Genomic DNA, 21,949 nt, shown 5'->3' with positions numbered 1-21,949 from the left:
TGGATACCTAATGGTTCTTTGCTCGGTTAAGGGTTCTTCGGATTGGTAGAAACCATTTTGTAGATGGGTAGACAGGAACACCAAACATTTTCATCATTACGAGTCAAAAAAAACCCTTTTCAGTTATCAGTCATAGACTCTTCATTGCTTTAAATCTACTCTGTAATATTACTAAACGATTATTCTTATATTTTAATAATATCGTAGCGTTACAGATTAATGTACACTGTAACACTGCTTTTGTAGTGTAACATCACTAACAGTAATGAACTCGTTCATTCTGATGTTGCCTGTTTATTTTCTGTTGCATGTCAACACTGCGCTTCAGTGCCAGCTATGAAAACTACATGTCCATGAACCCAGTGCAGCATACACACACAGACGTGCATGAATGCATGCATGCAAACACACTCAAACACAATCACACAAACACACAAAGGAAAATACCTCTGAAGTACTTGCACACATACACACACACACAAACACACACACACACGCATAACTGATAAATCTAGAGTTATTTGACCACACCTGTTCTTGCCTTAGGAACTGATTGACCTGTGAACTGTGTCTCTTAAGTGCAAAACAAAGTCATCAAGCCAAGTGTGTGTGTGTGTGTGTGTGTGCACCTCTCAGGTATGTGCTAATCTTTAAGTGACTGAAGCCAAGTTTCTGTTTACCACTGTCGTCGTTCCTGTTTTATTTAGACTTGTTTGTCCCCTCTGCCTTTTTTCTCTCTCTTGTTTACCTCTGTCCCTCTTTTTCCATCAGTGGCTCCGTCTCATAATGTGCTTGTATGTTTTTCCCCCTTCAAGTGTTTAATAATTTGAATAATCCACATCCAAAATTAAGCAATTCAACCTGTGTAATAATTGACTGTGATTTAGAACCTCTCCAATATACAAAGGAAAAAACTGTTGGTCTTAAATTCTGGTTCATGAGAGACAATTTTATTGGATTTTTATTGGATGTATTTTTATTTGTTTGAATTCCTGTGTTTATCTTTTTTATATTAACTGGGTACTGACAGGTTTCAGATAGACAGAGAGAGAGAGAGAGAGAGAGAGCGAGATGTGGAGGTCATTTGGGCGGGCTTTTACACTTGTTTTCGCGCTCTTTCAGAATGAAAGCATTGTATGACTGGTTTTCCCTCCAGCACACACACACCCACATATACTTTTCTATTGGTTTGCTTTCCCAAACACACACACATATATACGCACATGTACACACATGCACACACGCACAAATACACAGTTATGTAGTCCCCAAAACACAAAGAGAGGTGTGTCTGAGTGAAGACCATGCCCGGGACACAACAAGTGTGAGTCAAGACCGTGACCAGGAGTGGCCGAGACCGAGACAAGACAGAGACCAGATTAAGATTTTTAGAAATAAAAGGAAAATGGGGATAAAATTACATTCTTTTATTATTCACTGTGCATTATTACACATTATATATAACCTTCATCATTTAGTTAGAAAAAAAGTATATTAGTTATATATTTAGTATTTTATGGCCAACTGAATATAAACCAAAACCATCCATTCCATCCAGTTTTATTATTGTAGAAACATCAAAATAACATTTCAATCTGCCCTCACACAGAAACTATCTAGTTGGACCATCAATTACTCAGCACATCACAGTGCTCCAGTCAGCATTCTGACTTTTCTACAGCAAATTAAAGTAATATCGACACCAAAGAAAGACATAGATGGCATGTAGCTTTACAGCTACTCAAACACAGTGAGCTTCAGAAAGGGTCGTAAACTCATACTAACCATGAGAAATGAGCGTCAGTTTGAACCTGGAGTCTATCAAGACTCTCATCGCAACGCATTCTGTGTAGTATAGGCCTGCGTTGTATCTGCTGTGTTATGGTAAGTCATTATGGTAAACGGCATTGTGCAGTGTGTCTGCTACCCGGACTTAATGGCTTTAATGAAGAAAGTTGGGCTGTTCAGCAAGTTGATATACCCTTAAACTTGACTGTTTTTCAGTTTTTAATAAATGTTTCCTCACACAGACATAACAGACCTAACATCAAGATCAAGACAAGACCAAGTCTAAATGAAGTTGAAACCGAGGCCACTTGTTTATGGTCTTGAGACCGAGACCAGACTTGAGTACAACACTGCCTGTAAGGCAAAGTCTCTGTCCTTTACACACTCCAGGACCTAACATTCTTCTCAAAATATAAAATCCAGTATAAGATAGTGTTGCAGTTAACAAAGACATCAAATCATGCCTGCAAAATCATTAATGTTCAACGTTCATAAAGTTGCTATCATGCCAAAACCTTGTATCTTTCAAATGTCAGCTTTACAGAAGATGGAAAGAACATCTTTACTTCCAATAGAAGTCGATATAAAGTCATCAAATTCAAGCCATCATAAAATATCTCATCTTTTACGCACAAACCCAAATGTGGCATTTATTTAAAGTTTAAACGCTTTGCATATTAAACGAGCTGCAATTAAGAAATAATTTATATTACATTACACCACGTTTTTATCTCTACCAGTTTCTGCAGTTTCAGAGGTTTAATTATTTAATCATGTTGAACCTGTTCAAATACGATTAAAACTTTACGATGTTTTATTTGAGAAGAAAGATGCAGCTGATCTCTTAAAGGACTTGCTGTAAAGACCCCTTAAATGCACACACATACACAAACTGTAGTTTAGAACATGCTTAAAGCCAGCGCTGATGGTCACCAGATAAAGACAGATAAAAAGAGTGTGTGCGTGCACGGTGTAGTCTCCGCACCTGCGTGATATTTCTGGAAGACAGAATTAAAGAAGTCATTTTGTTCCCTAACAGACCTACCCATACACACACTGATTAGTGCGCCATTTCAACACCCTTATCTCAGTACAGAACCTCAGTGACAGCTGATAACCTATAACTAACTGCAAAGCCATCACCGATGTGGGAGAGTGTTGTTCTGGGCTGATTGGGGTTGAGCAGTTCAGTTCACCCTCAGCTGAAATAGCTGAAATGCAGAGCAACTGAAAAATGACGGATTGAATTGATTTGGCTTAATTGAGCTGTTTGAGAGATTTGATTAATGCAGTCGATTTTAATGGACGTAATAGTACTGAAGTAAATTCCACCTGTCGTCTGTTTTTGCTGTGTCTCAACTCTGTGTTTGTGTGTGTGTTTCTCTCTCTGACTTGACTTTCAGCCAAGGTGAACATGCTGAGTGCACTCTACCGTTTAACCGGGACTTTAATCTTATGACTATGAATCCAGTTTCTTCCTGGAAAGCTGTTGTTTATAATCAGGAAATCATGAAAGCTCAAAAAGAAACAGAAGGTCCATAACTGGTTTTGAGAAATGTTGTTTAAGCAGGAGAAATATGTTGTTGTTTTCAGTGCTGCAGAACTTCTGTCTGAGGCTTATTTTGATCTCCTGTGAATCCCTATGAAAATGCAGATTTGAATAGCAAAGTGGAAAGGCCTCCCTCTCCTGATGTCTCTCTCTCTCTCTTTCTGCATGATAATGGCCATCTGTCTTGCTGATAATCCTCTCTGTCTCTGTCTTCTCTGCAGCAATGTGTTCAGGCACTCATAACATGCTGAGTGTGACGGGCAGTACGGAGGTGCAGTACCAGCGGATGAAGGAGATGTACACAAACTGCCAGATCGTCATGGGCAACCTTGAAATCACTCACATGGAGCATTATCGCGACTTCTCCTTCCTGCAGGTGGGAGACGTGTGTGTATGTGTGTGTGTGAGAGAGAAAAGAGTTATTGTCCGAAAGAGCCACCTGGTCTAATTTCATAAAGTAATGAAAACTAAGCCCTAACATTTACCTGCCATTTAAAGGAAACGTTGCCTCACTTGCATCATACGGTTTCACTGTCAACCTCAAAATAACAATCTCAAACTTATTCACATATTCATTTAAAAGCTGCAGTTGCTGCATTTCCAAATCGTTTGGATTTTTTTACATTAATGTATATTAAAATGCATTTTTTTCTGTAAAGTTACCAATGTTACTTATGAGTGCAGTAGAGAAAGAGAAAAACAGATCAGGAGAGGCCATTCCACTTATATCCTGAAGTGAAAATGTATTTTTTTTGCTAATTAATGTCATATAATAATGTTTCCCATACGCTTCTGAATTACCTCACAATAATCAAAATGGTTTATTAATTTATGAGCATTATTAATAAGCATATAGGTAGAGATGGACAATTCAGGTTCAGAAGGCAAAAATCAGCCCTACTGCATTTGGAACAAAATCCTTGAGTGGATATTTACCTTCTAGGCCTGAACTTTCCAGAGCATGGTGAATCAAAAGCTAAATTTCATCTCTCCTTCTCACCAACCCCACCTCTCATCGAAAGAAAACAGTCCTCTGGCTTAGAGATACCTCATACCTTCCTGTTCCCTCAGAAACATGTCTTGGTATTCTGTCTGAGTTTAATACAGTATACCAGATCATTTCTGAATCTCAATCACTGACTCAAACTGCCCTTTTCACACATTTATAAGGTAATAAAAATTTCCACTTGTAATTCCTGATGGAGAGCCAGAATAGAAAGAGGGAGGGGAAATCAACAGTTTGTTTAACTTTCTTCACTTTAATGCTTTTCCACACAAAACATTGCAAGAGTAGGAGTATATTGATATATGGTTATATATTAATATATTAAGTACACAAGCTACCACCATGATTCTATCGCCAGTTTGAATCCCGGGTAATGTTGCCTGTCATCAGCAACCAGAGCCTGGAAGAGCACCATTGGCCTTGCTGTCTTTGGGTGGGTAGATGGCCAGTGCATCAGAGTTGGGTATGCGACGCTTTTCTCCAAGCACACTGGTTGCCTGGTGATGTATCTGTGGCAGTTAAAAAAGAGGCAGTGACTGGTTGTACATGTGTCAGAGGAGGCATGTGCCAGTCCTCACCCTCCCAGTGTCTCATAATTGGTTATGTAAAATTGGGGAGGAAAATTGGGTAAAAATGTATTTAAAAATATGTATATTGATATGAATAACTGAATGCTTATTAAACTAGGCTATCAGGATCTTCAAGCTTAAATCTCTTAAAGCTTAGCTATATCCAGGCTCTGATACAGAAGCTTGAACATCTACCGGAAATTAATATGTAGCACCAAAAGTTTAAATAGTGCTTTGTTTGATAAAGACAATGAATACTGGACACCGTAATCATGATTGAGCAACTGAACACCGGTGCCACATTAAAAACAATATCAGTTAGTACAGATACTGTATTTAAGAATTGTTTGTGTAAACAGGCAATAAAAGTGGGAGGAGGACAAAATGTATGTGTTTAAAAAGGAGGCTTTTGTTAGGCCTCCGTATTACCCCAGGCTAAATAAGTGTTTTTAGTGGTGAACTGGTTGCTTATCATGTCTGTTGGGATGATGTCATCGTCTCAGTCTCATACAATGAGCAACTTCTTACCCAGCCTTAGCTCAAGTTCCTCATGGGTTTCCTCCCGTAAGCCTACAGGATAAAAGAAAGGTTTCGCTTGGTATTATTTATTATTTACAATAACCACTGAACTCTGACTTTATTCTCTCTCTCTCTCTCTCTCTCTCTCTCTCGTTGGCTTTGTCCCCCCCCCTCTCTCTCTCTCTCTCTCTCTCTCTCCAGTCTATTCGTGAGGTCACAGGCTATGTCTTAATAGCTATAAACCAGTTCAAGTACCTACCATTGGAGAACATGCGTGTGATCAGAGGGACGTCTTTGTATGAAGATCGCTTCGCTCTTGCCATTCTCGTTAACTACCAGAAGGATGGAGGACATGGTCTGAAAGAGCTTGGCCTTACACATCTGACAGGTATTACACACACACACAAACACAGACATTCTCTCATAGGTACACTCACTCACAGGACCTCCACCAAATTTCTTTCCATGCCTCACGCAAGACACACATTTCCCAACTCCTTTTTCAAACAATGCATTCAACACACAAAGCCTGCTTCCCCCACTGTATCCATAGTGACAGGACACTCTGAGGGTGTGGCACCAAATGGGAGTGAGAAAGTCAGCGGACAGAAACCTTAAGTGTATGTGTGTGTGTGATTATTTTACAAATCTGTACATGTGAAGTGAAACACTTTTTCCTATGAAGGAGTTCACACTGTTCATAGTGAAATCTGAGCTGTACTGTCATGTGTAGTCCAGTGTACGTGTTACAGTAGGTATGTGCGACAGTTAACCGCCAGACAGACAGTTGCACACGGGCATGCCTGTGCCTGCTTCAGTTTCTGTCTCTCAGGGTATATGGGTTTGTGTGTGGGGGTGCGTGGGTGTATTTGGGGTAGTAGTGCATCCTAATTTAAACTTGTCTAGTGTCTAGTGTCTAGTTATCATTTTGACTCAATATAAAGATTAACTGCTAATTTATAGATGTCTACGCTGTCTAATCAGTGAATCCAATCGCCATCTGCAATGTCAGTCTCCCAGGATGATCTCTGTGAGATCTTAGTCCTAGGATACTGATTTTATATGAGCTGGTTTATATAGTATCAGTATCTGGTACCTATTACCTAGTATCTCCAACATGACAACTTTATAGGCACAAAAAAGCCTTCAGGAGCGGAAAATTTATCATGATTTGAAACAATGTAAAAATAAAAAAATAATAAAAAATCTGCAAAAACAGTAATAAAGGATTGCTTTTTATGACAGGGACAATATACTATGCCTGTATATACATACACCAAAAACATCTCCATTTTTGACATTTTCCAGAGAAAACTCTGCAAAAATTAACAACTTGTAGTGAATTACTAGCATAAACTGACTGGACAAACTGTTTATCTTCAATGCCACGGAAGCTGCACTAGCCACGGGACAGACACTTGCACATCTAGTGTTTTCTCTAAAAACTGTCATATCAGCCATAAACAGTCTATACTCTTCTGAAAGTATCTTTGAAAATTTACACTACATGTTAGAGCATTACTGCGAGGATTTAATGGCCCTCGGCCTCACGACCTTTACTGGGGTCAGGTACTGATGTTGTATAATTAGTTCTGGATTACAAACATTGCTGTATTGCTCATCCAAACTCATCCAAAAGGTTGACAAAATATCATCTGTTCCACAAGATCATCCTGGGAGACTGACATTGCAGATGGCGATTGGATTCACTGATTAGACAGCGTAGACATCTATAAATTAGCAGTTAATCTTTATATTGAGTCAAAATGATAAATGGACCAATGGAAATGCTCCAAAAAGTAAAGTTGCCACTTTGGAGTTTTTTGCAGGACAGCATAAATGCAGTGTAATTTAAGATTAATCCCAAAGTTCAGTTGCTTGTTTTAACAATAGGGTGTGTCTGTGTGTCTGTGTGTGTGTGTGTGTGTGTATGTGCAGAAATTCTGGAAGGCGGAGTGCAGATCATTCAGAATAAATTCCTGAGCTACGCACCAAAGATCAATTGGCTAGACATTGTGAAGGACAGCGGGACTGAGGTTATCATCAACGACAACGGACCTGACCGTGAGTGACATCTTGATCTGTGTTATTAGGTTTATATATATGTTTGTCACAGCCCTTCTGTTCCGCTCTAAATGTTTTAAGCTACTTCAAGCTGCACCCATTGCTGACATAGATGTGCAAATGCACACACAATACCAGGCATGGGCTAGAGTGGTATAAAGCCCACCAGCATTGAGTTGTGTAGCAGTGAAACTGTGTTCTCTAAAATAATGTTGTTCCATACAGTACTTTTGGGATGAGTTGGGGAGTTGGAGGTGAGGTGGGGTGTTGATTATCCAACATCCTGACCTCACAAATTCTCTTGTTGTGTAATTATCTTGAATGCAAATCCACACAGCAATGCTCCAAAATCTAGTAGAAAGCCTTTCCTGGACAGTGGAGACAGTTACCCCAACCAAAGCAGGCTAAAATAAAATAGATTTCAGAAGAAACAATGAATGAGCAAGTGTCCCAATACTTTTGCCCATGTAGTGTAAGAGATTGCCATTAAAGTCAGTGGAGCTCCTCTATTCCGAATCTTTCTACTGGGCACGAGCAAGAGCTAAGCTATTATTGTTTTTGAGTCACATAACAATGTTGTTTCAATCCAGGCTATGTGTTCAATTTAAAGTATACACTTACAGTAGACATACAGATCAACATGTAAAATCTCACAGATTACATACATACATGAAATTAATGATGTTACCACTTAATTTATTTAAAAATCTTGATGTTCTGTTTCATTTAGAGCAATGTCATGAGTCTTGTGTTGGTCCTTGCTGGGGACCAAAGATAAACGACTGTCAGACCTGTGAGTTTTTTACACAAACACACATCCAATGATCTCTCTCTCTCTCTTTCTCTCTCTCTCTCTCTCTCTCTCTCTCTCTCTCTCTTCTATGCTCTCCAACACACGTATATCACTGACACATACACAGTCTAACAACAGCACACATTTACCAGTCTCTTCATCTGTCTTAGTGACTAAGACGGTGTGTGCACCTCAGTGTAATGGCCGCTGTTTTGGAAGGAACCCTAGTGAATGTTGCCATATCGAGTGTGCTGGAGGCTGCACTGGACAGCTGGATACTAACTGCTTTGTGAGTTCCACACAGTCATGCACACACACACAGATTTTACCTATGGTATTGCAGATTGTAATCCTGTGAATGAGTCAGTGTTTTCAGCTCGGCCCTGGGAGACCATTGCACTCTTTATAGTCGATCACACACCTAGTTTAGTGAAGAGTTAGTAATGCTAGTGATAATGATAGTCATATGTGTTGCAGACTACTATTGAAAGTAATATATCTGTGTGGTTGTTTGCAGGCCTGTAGAAACTTCAATGACTCTGGTTCCTGCGTGCCTCAGTGTCCTCAGGGTCTGATATATAATAAAGTGACGTTTAAACTGGAGCCAAACCCCAATGCGAAGTATCAGTACGGCTCAGTCTGTGTGGCCCAGTGCCCAAGTGAGTCAGCTTTCCTACCTTTTCAGTTGATCTTGTTCCAGAAGTTACCAGAAAACTTTTTTAAAAAAAGCTCTTAAAAACATTTTTTTTAAGTGAATTGAATTGAATACTGTTTAAGTGTGTTGAAATGTGTTAGGTTTAGTGTGTTAATTTAATTAATTTCTTTATTTATTAATATATGTTATTTGTTTGTTTATTTACATTTAAACTGTAAGACATGCAAGATTTCATGACGTATGTGGTTTCTCTCTTGTAGCTAACTTTGTGGTGGATGGAAGCTCATGTGTTAGCAGCTGCCCTTTAGATAAAACAGAGGTAGACAAGAAAGGGGTGAAAAGGTGTGAACCGTGTGGTGGCCTGTGTCCTAAAGGTAATGCATACATTTGCATGCATGCTCATACACTTCCACTAACTTAAGACTCACATGTATTATTTAATGTTTATGTTAAGTTAATGTACTACACTGTTTCATGTTGTCTCTCTATGTCTCCCTCTCTCTCCATATACCTGTCTCTCTAGTGTGTGATGGTACTGGGGCACCCAACAGGCAGACAGTGGACTCCAAAAACATAGACAGTTTTATAAACTGCACTAAAATTCAGGGCAGTCTCCACTTCCTCATTACAGGCATTAGTGGGTGAGTAGAGGACTGGCACTGCTTTCTGTGACAGGCCTACCTTACCCGTACATTATGAAGATTTCCACTGCATAAATTAGAAACGTATTTTATTGAAACAAATGTATGAATGGATGTATTTTGTTAAATAAGACATAGCAATACGTGTACTTTTATAAAGTAGATGTAAAAATGGTTGTGTGGAATGATGTATTTTGTTTAAAAACATTTTGTACTGTACATGAATTGTAAGGTTAGACGTTATAATAGCCTGTATTTTACATATTGAACTTTATCTTGATGTATAAGAAATGATGTTGATCAAGGGTTTTGTGACAATACAAGTAACAGTTCCTTTCTAACCCACAGTGATCCATATAACAACATATCAGCTCTTGACCCCAAGAAGCTCAAAATCTTCAACACTGTCAGGGAAATTACAGGTAAATTATTACATTTGAAAAAATAGCTTACATCTTTTTGCACTGTCTACAGTATATGACCCTTATTTGTGCGGTTGCCAGATTTTCTTAGCATTCAGTCATGGCCTGAGGAAATGAAAGATCTGTCAGTCTTCTCCAGCCTGACAACCATACAAGGCCGATCTCATTACAGGTAAGAGCAGCTGTGGCCTATGATCTGTGTGTTTGTAAGTAGGAGTCCATTTGTGTCATTGTGTCACCTCATATATTGCCCATATATTGAGTGTGCATGCTTTAACACCAGCATGCTAAATAACACATTTATATAGAGCTTTATGTGCGTAATGTAAAATAATTACTGTCAAAGCTTATTAGCTTTTGTTTATTTAAAATTGCTTCACATATTAAATGTCTACCCTGTCAATATCCCTCTTCATCTCCCTATATTCCCTTGTCTGTGCTTCATTGTTTCCCCCCATCAGAGGAGTGGCCTCCAAAAGGTAGGATTCCATACCCTTACTAACTTACATCACCTTATTAACTTTTTGTGTTTGTTATAAGGCAGTTAAATCATTGCACTGGTGCCATACAAAAACCTTTCCATTTGTATGCCATTTAAAATTACCAGCTTCTTTTTACATTGTGTGCACTTTCCATGTTTGGTTTGAGTTACTGTAGAGATTATTTAAATGTGGCAAAATTTTAACTTTTGGTTCCAAAAGATGACATTACTACTGAATGTAGACAACGCATAAGGCCCACAGGCCTCCTAGGGGTTGAAAATGTAATCAGTAAAAATGTGCTTAAGGCTCACTTCATTTATGTCTTTTTTGAAAATGCTTTTGGTGGTGTTAAGTAGATGTGTGACAAGATTGAAAATCATGATATTGCAAAGCAAAAAACATGACAATGTTTCAAACAGTGACAACCAATGACAACCTTCAAACAGTTGTTTGAACAGCCAGCACCAATTAACGACCCATTCCAACACGCACTGTAAAGTCAGGCCAACTCAAAATGATACTGTAACTGATTAGAAGTTACCTTAATTTAGTTTAGTCAAACATTTTCCCTTTAGGGGATGTCTTAGATGTCTTACTGATTACAAGTTACCTTTTTAATTTTGCATGTCATTGTTTGGTACACTGCAGTTAAAAGCATTAGTAAACAAGCTGCATCTGAAATTGATTCAATATTGTGTAAGGTTTAGTCTGTGTTCTTCCTCCTCAAGCTGTACACTTTGTTACACCTTGTACATGGTAAAAACTTCCTGCTATCTCATGATGTCCCTAGACTTGGAGGCATGAGGCAGTGGAGTGCTGATCTCTCGCTGAGATTTGAACTTGTATCTCGTCACACTTGATGAGCAGGCAGTCAGGCTGTTGTGCCAGTTCTTAGTAAATGTACCTTTCTGTTCTTTCTTGAACACAGGAAAAACTCTACTGTGGAACAGCTGTATAACTGTCTGCTTGTCAAGAGCCCATAAGAGATCATAAGTTCAAATCCAATCAATACTGCTGCCCTCCATGGTCAGGAGTCTAAGAATAAGAAGCTTCCCCCAATGTAAAGAATTGGAGGGAGGGGACATATTTTCCAGCTGCTGATCATTTACTAGTATTTTTGAGATATTGTTGACCAAACTGAAATGCAGGACGAAAAATGTGGGAGAACTTTTGACTAAGTTAAATTGAGTTAGCTCAGCTTAACAAAATGCTCCAGTCAGTTACGTCATCATTTTAAGTTGGCCTGACTTTATATTTTTGTGTGTTTCTGTCATTCCCAACACTCCTACCACATCCCAACTTTAGATTAGGCAACAATGTAGATAGAGTTAGTATTTTTCTTCATTCAATATATTGTGGGACTATCAAATTGTGAACCCGGTATGGTGATGGTATGGTACTATTCTGTACTTCTGATAATATTTCCTGGCTTGCTGAGGTGTCTGTTCAATCTAAAAGAATATTACTTATAATTCAGATTAAATACATTCTACTCAACCCTGTGTCTCTGTCAGGGGCTACGCTCTGCTGGTGATGAGAATTCCCACACTGAAGTCTTTAGGGCTGCGGTCCCTGAAGAAAATCAATGATGGAGGCATTTATATCACTGGAAACAGTCAGCTCTGCTACCACCACACCGTCAACTGGACACGTCTGTTTGGGACTGGACCACGAGCCCAGCGTCAACAGGAAAGCCTTGACATCAAGGAGAACCACCTTAAGGAAGAGTGTAGTAAGTTTGTGTGATTGCACAGTATTTTAAGTACCATGTGACAGTTAGCTCGCGTCAAGCAGTAGTTGGCTAAGTGTATCACTTAATAACTGCACTTCAAACACAGAGGGGCTTGGTTGTTGTGCACATTCAGTACAAAATGCCCCACTGATAAAACAGAAGTGCTTTGTGCTCAATACTACAGATCTAAAACACTCTTCATTATTCTCTGTTCCTCTAAAACCAAACCAAAAGCACTGATGCTTCCTTATGACACTGCAACCCACTGAAGAGTCCTGACCCACAGTTTGAATAACCACTTTCAAACCACCATATGGAGTTTAAACAAACAGGAACAGAGTTTAGTTTATGATGATTCCAGCCACAAAGTCATCACTCTTCCAAGCTACTATGACTACGATGGTTTGACCTCATTAATAAATAAATACATAAAAAATATTTATTTATTTATTTATTTTCTGTGAAAAACAAAAAAATTCTTGTTTCGCAATGGATTCAGCTGCGTTCCTGAAAATAAAGATGCTGAAAATGATTATTCTAACGATGCCATAGAAGAAAAAATGTTTGTAATAGAGCTTCTTTACCAATATTAAGATACTAATTCTGATTCCATAAAGATGGTACTCCATGGAACCACAAGTTATTGTTCTTGTGGCATCGTTCCAAAACCCCTTTGTAGCTCCTTTATTTTTAAGGATGTAGGGGTTGCTTACTTGATTTGAATAACAACATGAATGCGCACAAATAAGTCTAGTATTGATCAGTTGTGAAGGTTGTCAAACTTGTGAAACCTTTGGAGTGACCATAATGTTTGTGTGTGTGTCTGTGTGACTCAGTCAAAGAAGGCCATGTGTGTGATCCACTGTGTTCGTCTGATGGCTGTTGGGGTCCAGGGCCAGATCAGTGTTTGTCCTGCAAGAAATTTAGCAGAGGAGGAACCTGTGTACCGCATTGCAACTTCCTGGAAGGGTCAGTACAAGTGTGCGTGTGTGGGTTGGTGAGGGTGTATGTTTGCACTCTGTTTGCTCTCTTTGTGGGGACTGAATGCCCACAAGATTGTAGGAAATACATGTTTCTTTTCTTTTCCTTCACACTTAACTGTAGTTAAAGTGCGGGTCGAACCTAGATGTGTAGAATTCAGAGAAGTAGCTATTGGAAAATAAACACTCTTCAGTAACAAACCTTAATAAAAATGCTATCACTCATCATGTGTGTTGAGTATTTTAAATGAACATTTGTAAAATTACAAAATTGTTCATGAGGAGGTGTGTTTGTTTCTTACAACAGTGAGAGACGAGAGTTTGCAGGGCCAAATGGAAAGTGTATGCTGTGCCACTCAGAGTGTGCGGTGCAGGAGAACAGAATGACATGCCGAGGGCCGGTAAGTGTGGCTTCTCTTTGCTTCTTTCCCTTTCTTTTTATTCTTTCTCTCTGTTTCTCGCTCTTCCCCTTTCTCTTGCACCTTTGTTTTCTCTTCTCTGTTTTTTAGCCATAATGTTAGTGTCAGTTTTAAAAAATATAGCAGGACCACACATCTTACCTTGCATATGAAGATATATTTATTACAGGAAGTGAAACAAAAACGTGCCTATAAAAAGTGTTCTATAACTGATTTGTGTTTAGGCATTTTTAGGCTGCAGTCAGTCTCTTTTTTATTCCCAATAAACCTGTTCATGAACAGAGTCAGTGTTCAGTGTTCGTTTACACCCTTCGGAATTCACACAGTTCTCTAACTATGCTAGCTAACAATTTCTAACAAACATCAGGTTCTATCTTAGCAACAAAAATAAATCACTGTGACTGACATTTAGTACATTCCACACAGTGTGGAACAAGTGTATTTATATTAGCTTGTGGTTAACTTTTACATTTTATATTAATGAGCTGCAGCTCTGATTTAGAACTCAGTTTCACTGACTCTGCATCCGAGTTTGACTCTGTTGTCCGGCCCCCAGAAGTAGAAATTCAGATTGGCTCTGCTTCTGTTGTCCCACCTGGTGTATATGTGTGTACATGTGGAACAATAGTGGAGGTGAGAAGGGGGGACACCTCTAAAAAGATTAATCGTGTCTGTTTAATCTCACATGATTGAACAGACACATTTATTTCTTTGCAATTCATTTGACACATTTATGTACCGGCAGCTTGTGAGAAATCCCAGTACGCAGGAAAAATTCCCGGAGGTGTGTCGAAAATGCAGATGTGCTGGTACTGCCCAGTTCGAGCACTGAATTACATTGAATATATTTTAAGCAAACATATTCATATTAGAACTGTTCACAATCATAGTGCAGCATCATGATACCTTTGTAATTGGTCTTTACAAAAAGCCTTTATCTTTTTGAAGACAACAAAAATTCACCCACAGTCGTGACAAAACATGTCTTGGCTGATCAACTGTATCTGGAGTCAGTGTAAAATCATGTTGATTTTAGCTCCTATACGACAGTGCTGTGTCTTAGGCGATAAAGTGAGCGATTAGTGTATATGTGAAGTATATGTGTAACCCCAGTTGTTATGTGCAGGGTTTTGTTATTGTCCTGTAATATGTGAAATATTTTACAAACTTGCATCTTTACTGTTTCTGTAGGGGGTGGATCAGTGTGTGGAATGTTTGAGGCTGCAGGATGGGCCACACTGTGTCTCCTCATGCCCAGAGGGAGTTATGGGAGAAAAAGGACTAGTCATCTACAAATATCCCAATGCCCAACGCAAATGCCTGCCCTGCCATGCCAACTGTACCCACGGGTGAGATATACACACCACACCATCAAAAGGGAAATGTAGCCCCCACCTTTATATATAGTGTCCCGGATATCACAAACCCAAGAAGTAAAAATACAACCAACAAGAGTTGTGCATGTATGTAATGACATTACAGCTTGCGGTAGTTGCCCTAGTGACATTATATAGGCTAATGATTTAAATATTGACAATTTCACCACTGATGGGTGTCTGTGTGTTGTAGGTGCACTGGGCCAGGTTTGAGAGACTGTGTGGAGTCCTCCAGGAATGTGCCTGGGTGAGGATATCCCTCTGCTGGATATAAGCAGAATTACATTGCAGTTTGGTGTACATGGGTGTTGTTCTCATGCTGGTGTGTGCATGTGTGTGTGTTAAACAGATTGCCTGTGACAGCGATTGTGTTGGGCGTTATAGCAGCAGGGTTGGTCGGATGCTCTGTGTTTGTTATGACTGTTCTCTATCGCCGCAGTCTCGCCATCCGACGCAAACGTGCCATGCGCCGATACCTTCAGAGTGGAGAGGTATGCCTGTATTTACATGTGTCTTTTGTTCATTATGAAATATTGAGAGGTCAAGTAAGCAATAAATATAGTGCACATTTTTTTTAAATAGAGAAATCACTATGAACATTTAATGGAATTAAACCTGTAATAAAATTGAATGGCCTATCTAATGGTTTATTCTTGGGCTTGTGGGTTTACATACTTATGTGTGTGTTGTATGTAAATATCTAGAGTTTTGAGCCATTGGATCCTGGAGAAAAAGGCACAAAAGTTCATGCTCGACTCTTCAGAGCATCTGAACTACGGAAGATCAAACTTCTGGGATCTGGCGTCTTTGGCACTGTCCACAAGGTACTAATATAATTACAGCAAAGGAATCCAAAAACATTCTGACACAGTGCAGCATCATTTCTGTACAGAAAGTTCTGATATCTTCTCCAACTTACATTTCATCTCTCTATCTCTCTCTCTCTCAAAGGGTGTGTGGATTCCAGAAGGAGACACAGTAAAGATCCCAGTGGCCATAAAAACTATTCAGGATCGGACTGGACGCCAGACTTTCCATGAAGTTACTGATGTAAGACATACACATACATGCGGATGTACATGCATCCCAACAGCCCAACAGCTATTAAGTCACATGCTTATTTTATACCTATTCATAAGAAATAACAGTCACTCACAAGTAGCAATGTCTTTTGTCTTATAGCACATGTTGGCGATGGGGAGTTTGGACCATCCCTACATTTTTCGGCTCTTGGGCATCTGTCCCGGTGCCTCTTTACAACTAGTCACCCTGCTCAACCCTCATGGGTCTTTATTGGAACACATCAGGCAGCAGAGGAACAGCCTCGACCCACAGAGGCTGCTCAACTGGTGTGTGCAGATTGCTAAGGTAAGTTATCTGTGAAATTATTTCAGCTACTTTAAGTTGCATCCATTGCTGACACGGGTGTACAAATGCACACAATTTGTCTAGTCCCTGTAGAGAAGAATTGCCGGTAGAATAGGACTCTTTGGAGCAGATAAACATTAACCTATTGGCACCATGTCTAATGCCAGGCATGGACTAGAGGGACATAAAGCACCCCAGCATTGAGCTGTAGAGCAGTGGAACTGTTTTCATCCAATGCTTTTGGGATGAGTTGGAGAGTTGGGGATGAGTTGGGGTCGTGATCATCCAACATCCCACCTCACTAACACTCTTGTCACTAAATGTAATGAAACTTTCACAGGAGTGCTCTAAACTCTAGTAGAAAGCCTTCCCTGGACAGTAGAGACAGTTACTCCAACAAACGCAGCATACTGCTTTTAATACCCTTGATTTCGGAAAAACAATAAATAAACAGGTGTCCAATACTTTTGTCCATCTAATGTATGTGACTGGCTAGGTTAATTTTTTTATATATTCTTGTACATTTCTTTAAATGTGTTTTAGTTTTTTTGGTTTGTCTCATCTGTGTTTCTATGACCTTCTTAATCACCCTGTCTCTACTACTTTTTTTGTCTCTGTCTCCATTTCTTTCTCTCACTGTCTCAGGGTATGTATTATCTTGAGGAGCAGAGGATAGTACATAGGAATTTAGCTGCTCGGAACGTCCTTCTAAAGAGTGACTATATGGTCCAAATTGCTGACTATGGAATCGCTGACCTGCTCTACCCAGATGACAAGAAATATTTCTACAATGAAGTCAAGGTGAACAAGAGCCCGAAAACGCCTCAGAAGAAAGGGTTCTCACTTATGAATGAGCCTGTCAACAATGACCATTTGGATTTAGTTTTGTTGGACCCATTTCTGATTTTATGTTTCTTTCCAGAGACCAATCAAGTGGATGGCTCTTGAGAGTATTTTGTTTCGCAGATATACACATCAGAGTGACGTGTGGAGCTATGGTGAGTATATGTATATATGTCACACAAAAACCTCATACTTCTAATATGGAAACTTTACTGGAAGGTAAAAACTCTTGGATAGAAGTCAATAGAAGTCAATGGAAAAATGAATCTTTAGCAAGTAATTATGGACCATTTCTATTGGTCCATTCATCATGCAATATTCAGGTAATGTTAATGGCACTCAGGCAGTCAGAAAGCCAACATTATTAATGGCTGAAATTCTCTCTGTGTAGGTGTGACAGTCTGGGAGATGATGTCATATGGGGCAGAACCTTATGCTACCATGAGACCCCAGGAAGTTCCAGAGGTGCTTGAGAAGGGCGAACGTCTCTCTCAGCCTCAAATCTGTACAATAGACGTGTACATGGTCATGGTGAAATGTGAGTCCACTCAGTCTTTTCAACACTTTAGGATATTGAACCACTTGAGAGCAGAAACCCTAATCTAGTCCATTCTCCTGGCAGGCTGGATGATCGATGAGAATGTTCGGCCAACCTTCAAAGAGCTAGCCAATGAATTCACTCGTATGGCTCGAGACCCACCCCGATATCTTGTCATCAAAGTAAGTGGGTGATTTTTACTAATTCGAGACAAAATTTGTGCAACAAAACAAAACATTTTTCAATATGAATTCTGTTTTTTTTTTGTTGTTGTTTTGTTTTTTGTTGTTAAGACTTGTGTTTATAATAATAAGCCATTCTAATTGGTCAGTATGTATGCCTGTGTTTGATTTACAGCCTGCACACAGTCAGTGTGCTGAGAAGATTACTTTACATAACACCACAAGTAGACAGCTATAAAAAAATAAGAGATAGCGGGCTATAAATCTAAAAAAGTGTTTTAATTATCATCAGCAGGGAGAGTGCACAACTCCCGATCCAGCCTCTGATGATGCACATCAGCGTGGGACAGAGATGGACATTCTGGGTGTAGGGCTGGAGGACCAAGAAGATGAGGCATTGGAAGATGGCATGGACACACCGCCTGTGTACCTCACTCCATCAAGGAGTCACTCTAGATTGCGTTTGGATACCCACAGGGTGAGAGCCCACTGGATTAAAATGGGAAACCATAGTCAGATGCCCTGTCAAGTGGATGGGGTGAAAACATGATGTTAAAAGTGGCTGTGAAATAGTGTGATGAACTCTTGAAGATATATTTCCTTACTATGTTTCCTTGTTACCGTTTTTATTTCCCATAGGCAACTCTCCTGCCGTCCAGTCCTGCTGGTTATTTGCCAATGACCCCAAGTGTGGAGGGCTCCATGCATGTATGTCTTAACCTAGGGCAGTGTTGTATCACTGTACAAAAAACAAAAACCAATCTGTCATGATATTGATGTGCTACTGTTACTCAGTATGTTGCTCTTCATGTCTTGCTGCAGACGATGTGGTCGCCACGGTCACGTCTCAACTCTGCTCGGACAGTCTCTGAAAGCTCAGAGGGACGGGGCACTGTGGTAGAAATGGAGATGAATGAAGACTGTGCATTGGTTGTCAGTCTGAGAAGAGCACGGCATCGAGAGGACAGTGCCTACATGTCTCAGAGAGACAGCCTATCAGGTCCTCCAGACACACCTATCCCTGATACGCCCTCTCCGTGTACAGAGGGAGAAGAAGACCAAAATGGATATGTGCTGCCAGGACTATGTGATAGTCCAGAAAGAGGTATGTGACAAATAAATGCTGTTTGTGTGTCATTGTGTTTGAGCATTAACTGTGTTCAAATTTGAGTCAAATAAAAAGAACAAAACTATGGACCCTTTGAGATTCTGGTCCATGTTGACATTACTCAGTTCCTGCACATTTTTCAGGAGCTTTTTATTGCTGCAAATCTCCTGTTCTACCACATCCCAAAGGTGTTCAAATGGATTTAGACCTGGTGAAAGGGGAAGGCCACTGAGGAACACTGAACTCATTGTCATGTTCATTAAGCCAGTTTGGAGTGACTTTTGCTTTGTGACATGATGTAACATCATGTCAGGTGGAAGTAGCCATTAGAAGATGGGTAAATTGTGGCGGCAAAGAGATACCCATGGTCAGCAACAGTACTCAAACGGGCTGTGGTATCAAGCAGTGATTGATTGGTGTCCCCAAAGTGTGCCAGGAAAACATTCCTTACACCATTATTTCACCTCCATACAGGCCTTCCTAATAATAATCTTTTTGTAATTACGTAACATCTTGACATGGTTTGAATTAAGTGTGTGATAATTTAGACGTGCAGATACATGCTAATTGGTGGATAGACAGTCATTTTTACTTGCTACATCTGTACAACTATAAAATCACACTTCAGACACATTACATATTCATAGCTTGTTCATTTATAGCTCAACATTTGAGGTAGGTTGAATAAACCTGATTTTGAAAATCTGCATTTAAGTATTCTGAATATATTTTCATTTCCTTCTTTCTCCATTCAGACTCAATGCTTTCCATGGCTCCCCGTGTTATGCTGCCCCATAAAAGGTTGTCAAAGGGTCATTCACGTGAACTGTTAGAGGAACATGACAGTGCTGAGGAGGATTATGAGTACATGAACAATCAGAGCATACCTCTCAGACACGTCCAAGGCCAGAAACGAAACTGCTGCCAGCGAACATCAAAATGCAGTTCTACCTCCAATCCCATGTGTGGTGCCAGTCATCCAAATAAGAGATCATCTATGGAGGACTCCGAAAGCAGTGGAGGGGCGTCTCAGTCGTCCTTGGACGAGAGAAGCCGCAGCGATGCAGAGCTGCTGTCCAGTGAAGCGGAGTATGCCGAGGCCGACCTGGACCAGGAGCTTCAGTATGAGTATATGGACATTCGCAGCAGTGCAGGAGCTGCAGGAGCTGCAGCACAAAGCAATCCACTCAGAGCTAACCACCTGAGAGCAGATATGCACCTGGAGGCAGATGGAGAGGAAGAGTATCAATACACAAACCCTCAACCCAAGCTAAGGCGCTCACTGATGCTGCAGGGCCTGATTGGTGGGGACGGAGAGGTGTATGAATACGAGGAGATGGACTCGCTGGCTGTAGGGGGAAACTCAGGGGCTGAGTACCAAAACCTACAGCAGGAAGGGGGTCGAGAAGCAGGGGGGCAGCCCAGCTCCGGAATTGCCCCATATGTTAAAGTGCGTGCGGGAGTGGGTGTGGACAATGAGAGTGGAGACAGGTGCTTCGACAATCCTGACTACTGGCACAGTCGAATGTATTCTAAAGCAAATGCTGTGAGTACATAGAGCAGGAGAGAGGGGCAGGGAGGGTGTGAATGAACTTAATGTAAGAGTGATGTATCAAAGAGGACTGGAACAAAATGCAGAATAAAATCCAGCAAAAAGGAAAACTCAGCACTGACTTAGCAGAAGTAGCAATCAATGAAGCACTGCACATGACCTGGACAAAATCAGTCTGGGCAATAAAGACCGTAATGTATGCGAATGCAAGTCCTGAAAAGGACATCTACATACACAAGCTGTTTATTTTAAATATATCCTTTCTTTTCTTAAAACATGGTGAAGGACAGTCGTGCCAGTTAATGAGCTATTACAGGAACTATACTGATGATTGTGTTTAAACGTGTATAGATTTCAGTCAATATTTCACATCCTCACAACACAAATCAGTTTCCATTTTTGTGAAACATATAAAGAGGACATATAAAGGAAGATTTTTTTTCAGAAACATTTGTAAATCAGTATGTCTGTTACAGGTTTTTATTCAGCCTTCCACATCACAGCACGGCAGCTTGCATTCTGTAAATTTCTAACAAATTTTCAGGGATTTTTGTTTTAACACTATTTTTATACAAGGTATTGATATTCAGGTTTTCCTAAATATTCACGTTAGCCACATGGCTTACAGTAGCAACAGCACTGTCACAAGCAGCTTTAATAGTCAACTTGAGTTGATCTGAACACAAATGGATGTTTTTCTCTCTCATACTTTTTTTGGAAATGTTTCCTATATCTGTGTAACAATGTCCAAGATGGAAGGAATTTCTTAAGGGACGATATTTCAAATGAAATGGCCAGTTAACAAGCTTCAAGCTTTCGTTCATCTTATCAGAGCAAGTCATCTATTTCCTCATTTATGTTAATGTAAGTTTCATAACCTGTATGTTTTTGTGGTGATGTATTTTTTGTTTTTGTCTCATACATGATTTTCTTTTTTTTTTGTGAAAAATGTTGCGAGCTTAAATGGTTAAATGGTCATTTTATTATTAAAATTCTATATTTTAATAATACATTCTGTTAACATTTTATAAATATATTTTCTGGCTTCTTTGAAATTCAGAAATTCAAAAGATAGTTTTACTTAATAATAATTTAACATGTTAGGATTATGGTTATGTTGAAAATGTCTTTTAATGGGAAAATTAAATAGAAAATTGCAAAGAAACCAAACAATATGCATAAAAATGCACACGGCAAAATATAGACTTTGTACAGAGAGTCTATAGTATCAAGAGAAAAATAATATTTAGAGACTTTCTCAGTTTGTTTTTTTCAAGTTATTAAGTCGTTCCCTCAGTTTAAAGTGGACACTTGAGGTAAACTGAGGGAATTGTTTATTAAATCGATTATTTCGAGCCCTTTA

The 21,949-nt window shown here is 39.6% G+C and overlaps 1 protein-coding gene across 1 annotated transcript; it reads left to right on the top strand.

The window, feature by feature from the left end:
* Positions 1 to 3,560: 3,560 nt before the first annotated feature.
* erbb3a (erb-b2 receptor tyrosine kinase 3a) lies at positions 3,561 to 21,533 on the top strand. The gene is made up of 28 exons (XM_072684640.1): positions 3,561 to 3,713; positions 5,633 to 5,819; positions 7,370 to 7,495; positions 8,226 to 8,288; positions 8,459 to 8,577; positions 8,806 to 8,947; positions 9,204 to 9,317; positions 9,467 to 9,584; positions 9,933 to 10,006; positions 10,088 to 10,178; positions 10,468 to 10,485; positions 12,003 to 12,220; positions 13,057 to 13,189; positions 13,508 to 13,601; positions 14,811 to 14,968; positions 15,189 to 15,242; positions 15,345 to 15,486; positions 15,700 to 15,819; positions 15,947 to 16,045; positions 16,178 to 16,363; positions 17,009 to 17,164; positions 17,286 to 17,361; positions 17,598 to 17,744; positions 17,829 to 17,926; positions 18,219 to 18,404; positions 18,566 to 18,634; positions 18,749 to 19,031; positions 19,790 to 21,533. Exons 1-28 carry the CDS (start codon positions 3,561 to 3,563, stop codon positions 20,590 to 20,592), a joined length of 4,227 nt encoding a protein of 1,408 aa, XP_072540741.1. The 3' UTR covers positions 20,593 to 21,533.
* The last annotated feature ends 416 nt before the right edge of the window (positions 21,534 to 21,949 follow it).

The sequence above is a fragment of the Salminus brasiliensis genome, chromosome 7, assembly GCF_030463535.1.
Source record: "Salminus brasiliensis chromosome 7, fSalBra1.hap2, whole genome shotgun sequence".
Lineage (NCBI taxonomy): Eukaryota > Metazoa > Chordata > Actinopteri > Characiformes > Bryconidae > Salminus > Salminus brasiliensis.
Note: the sequence above shows the minus strand (reverse complement) of the source record. Positions and strands in the feature narration are given on the sequence as shown.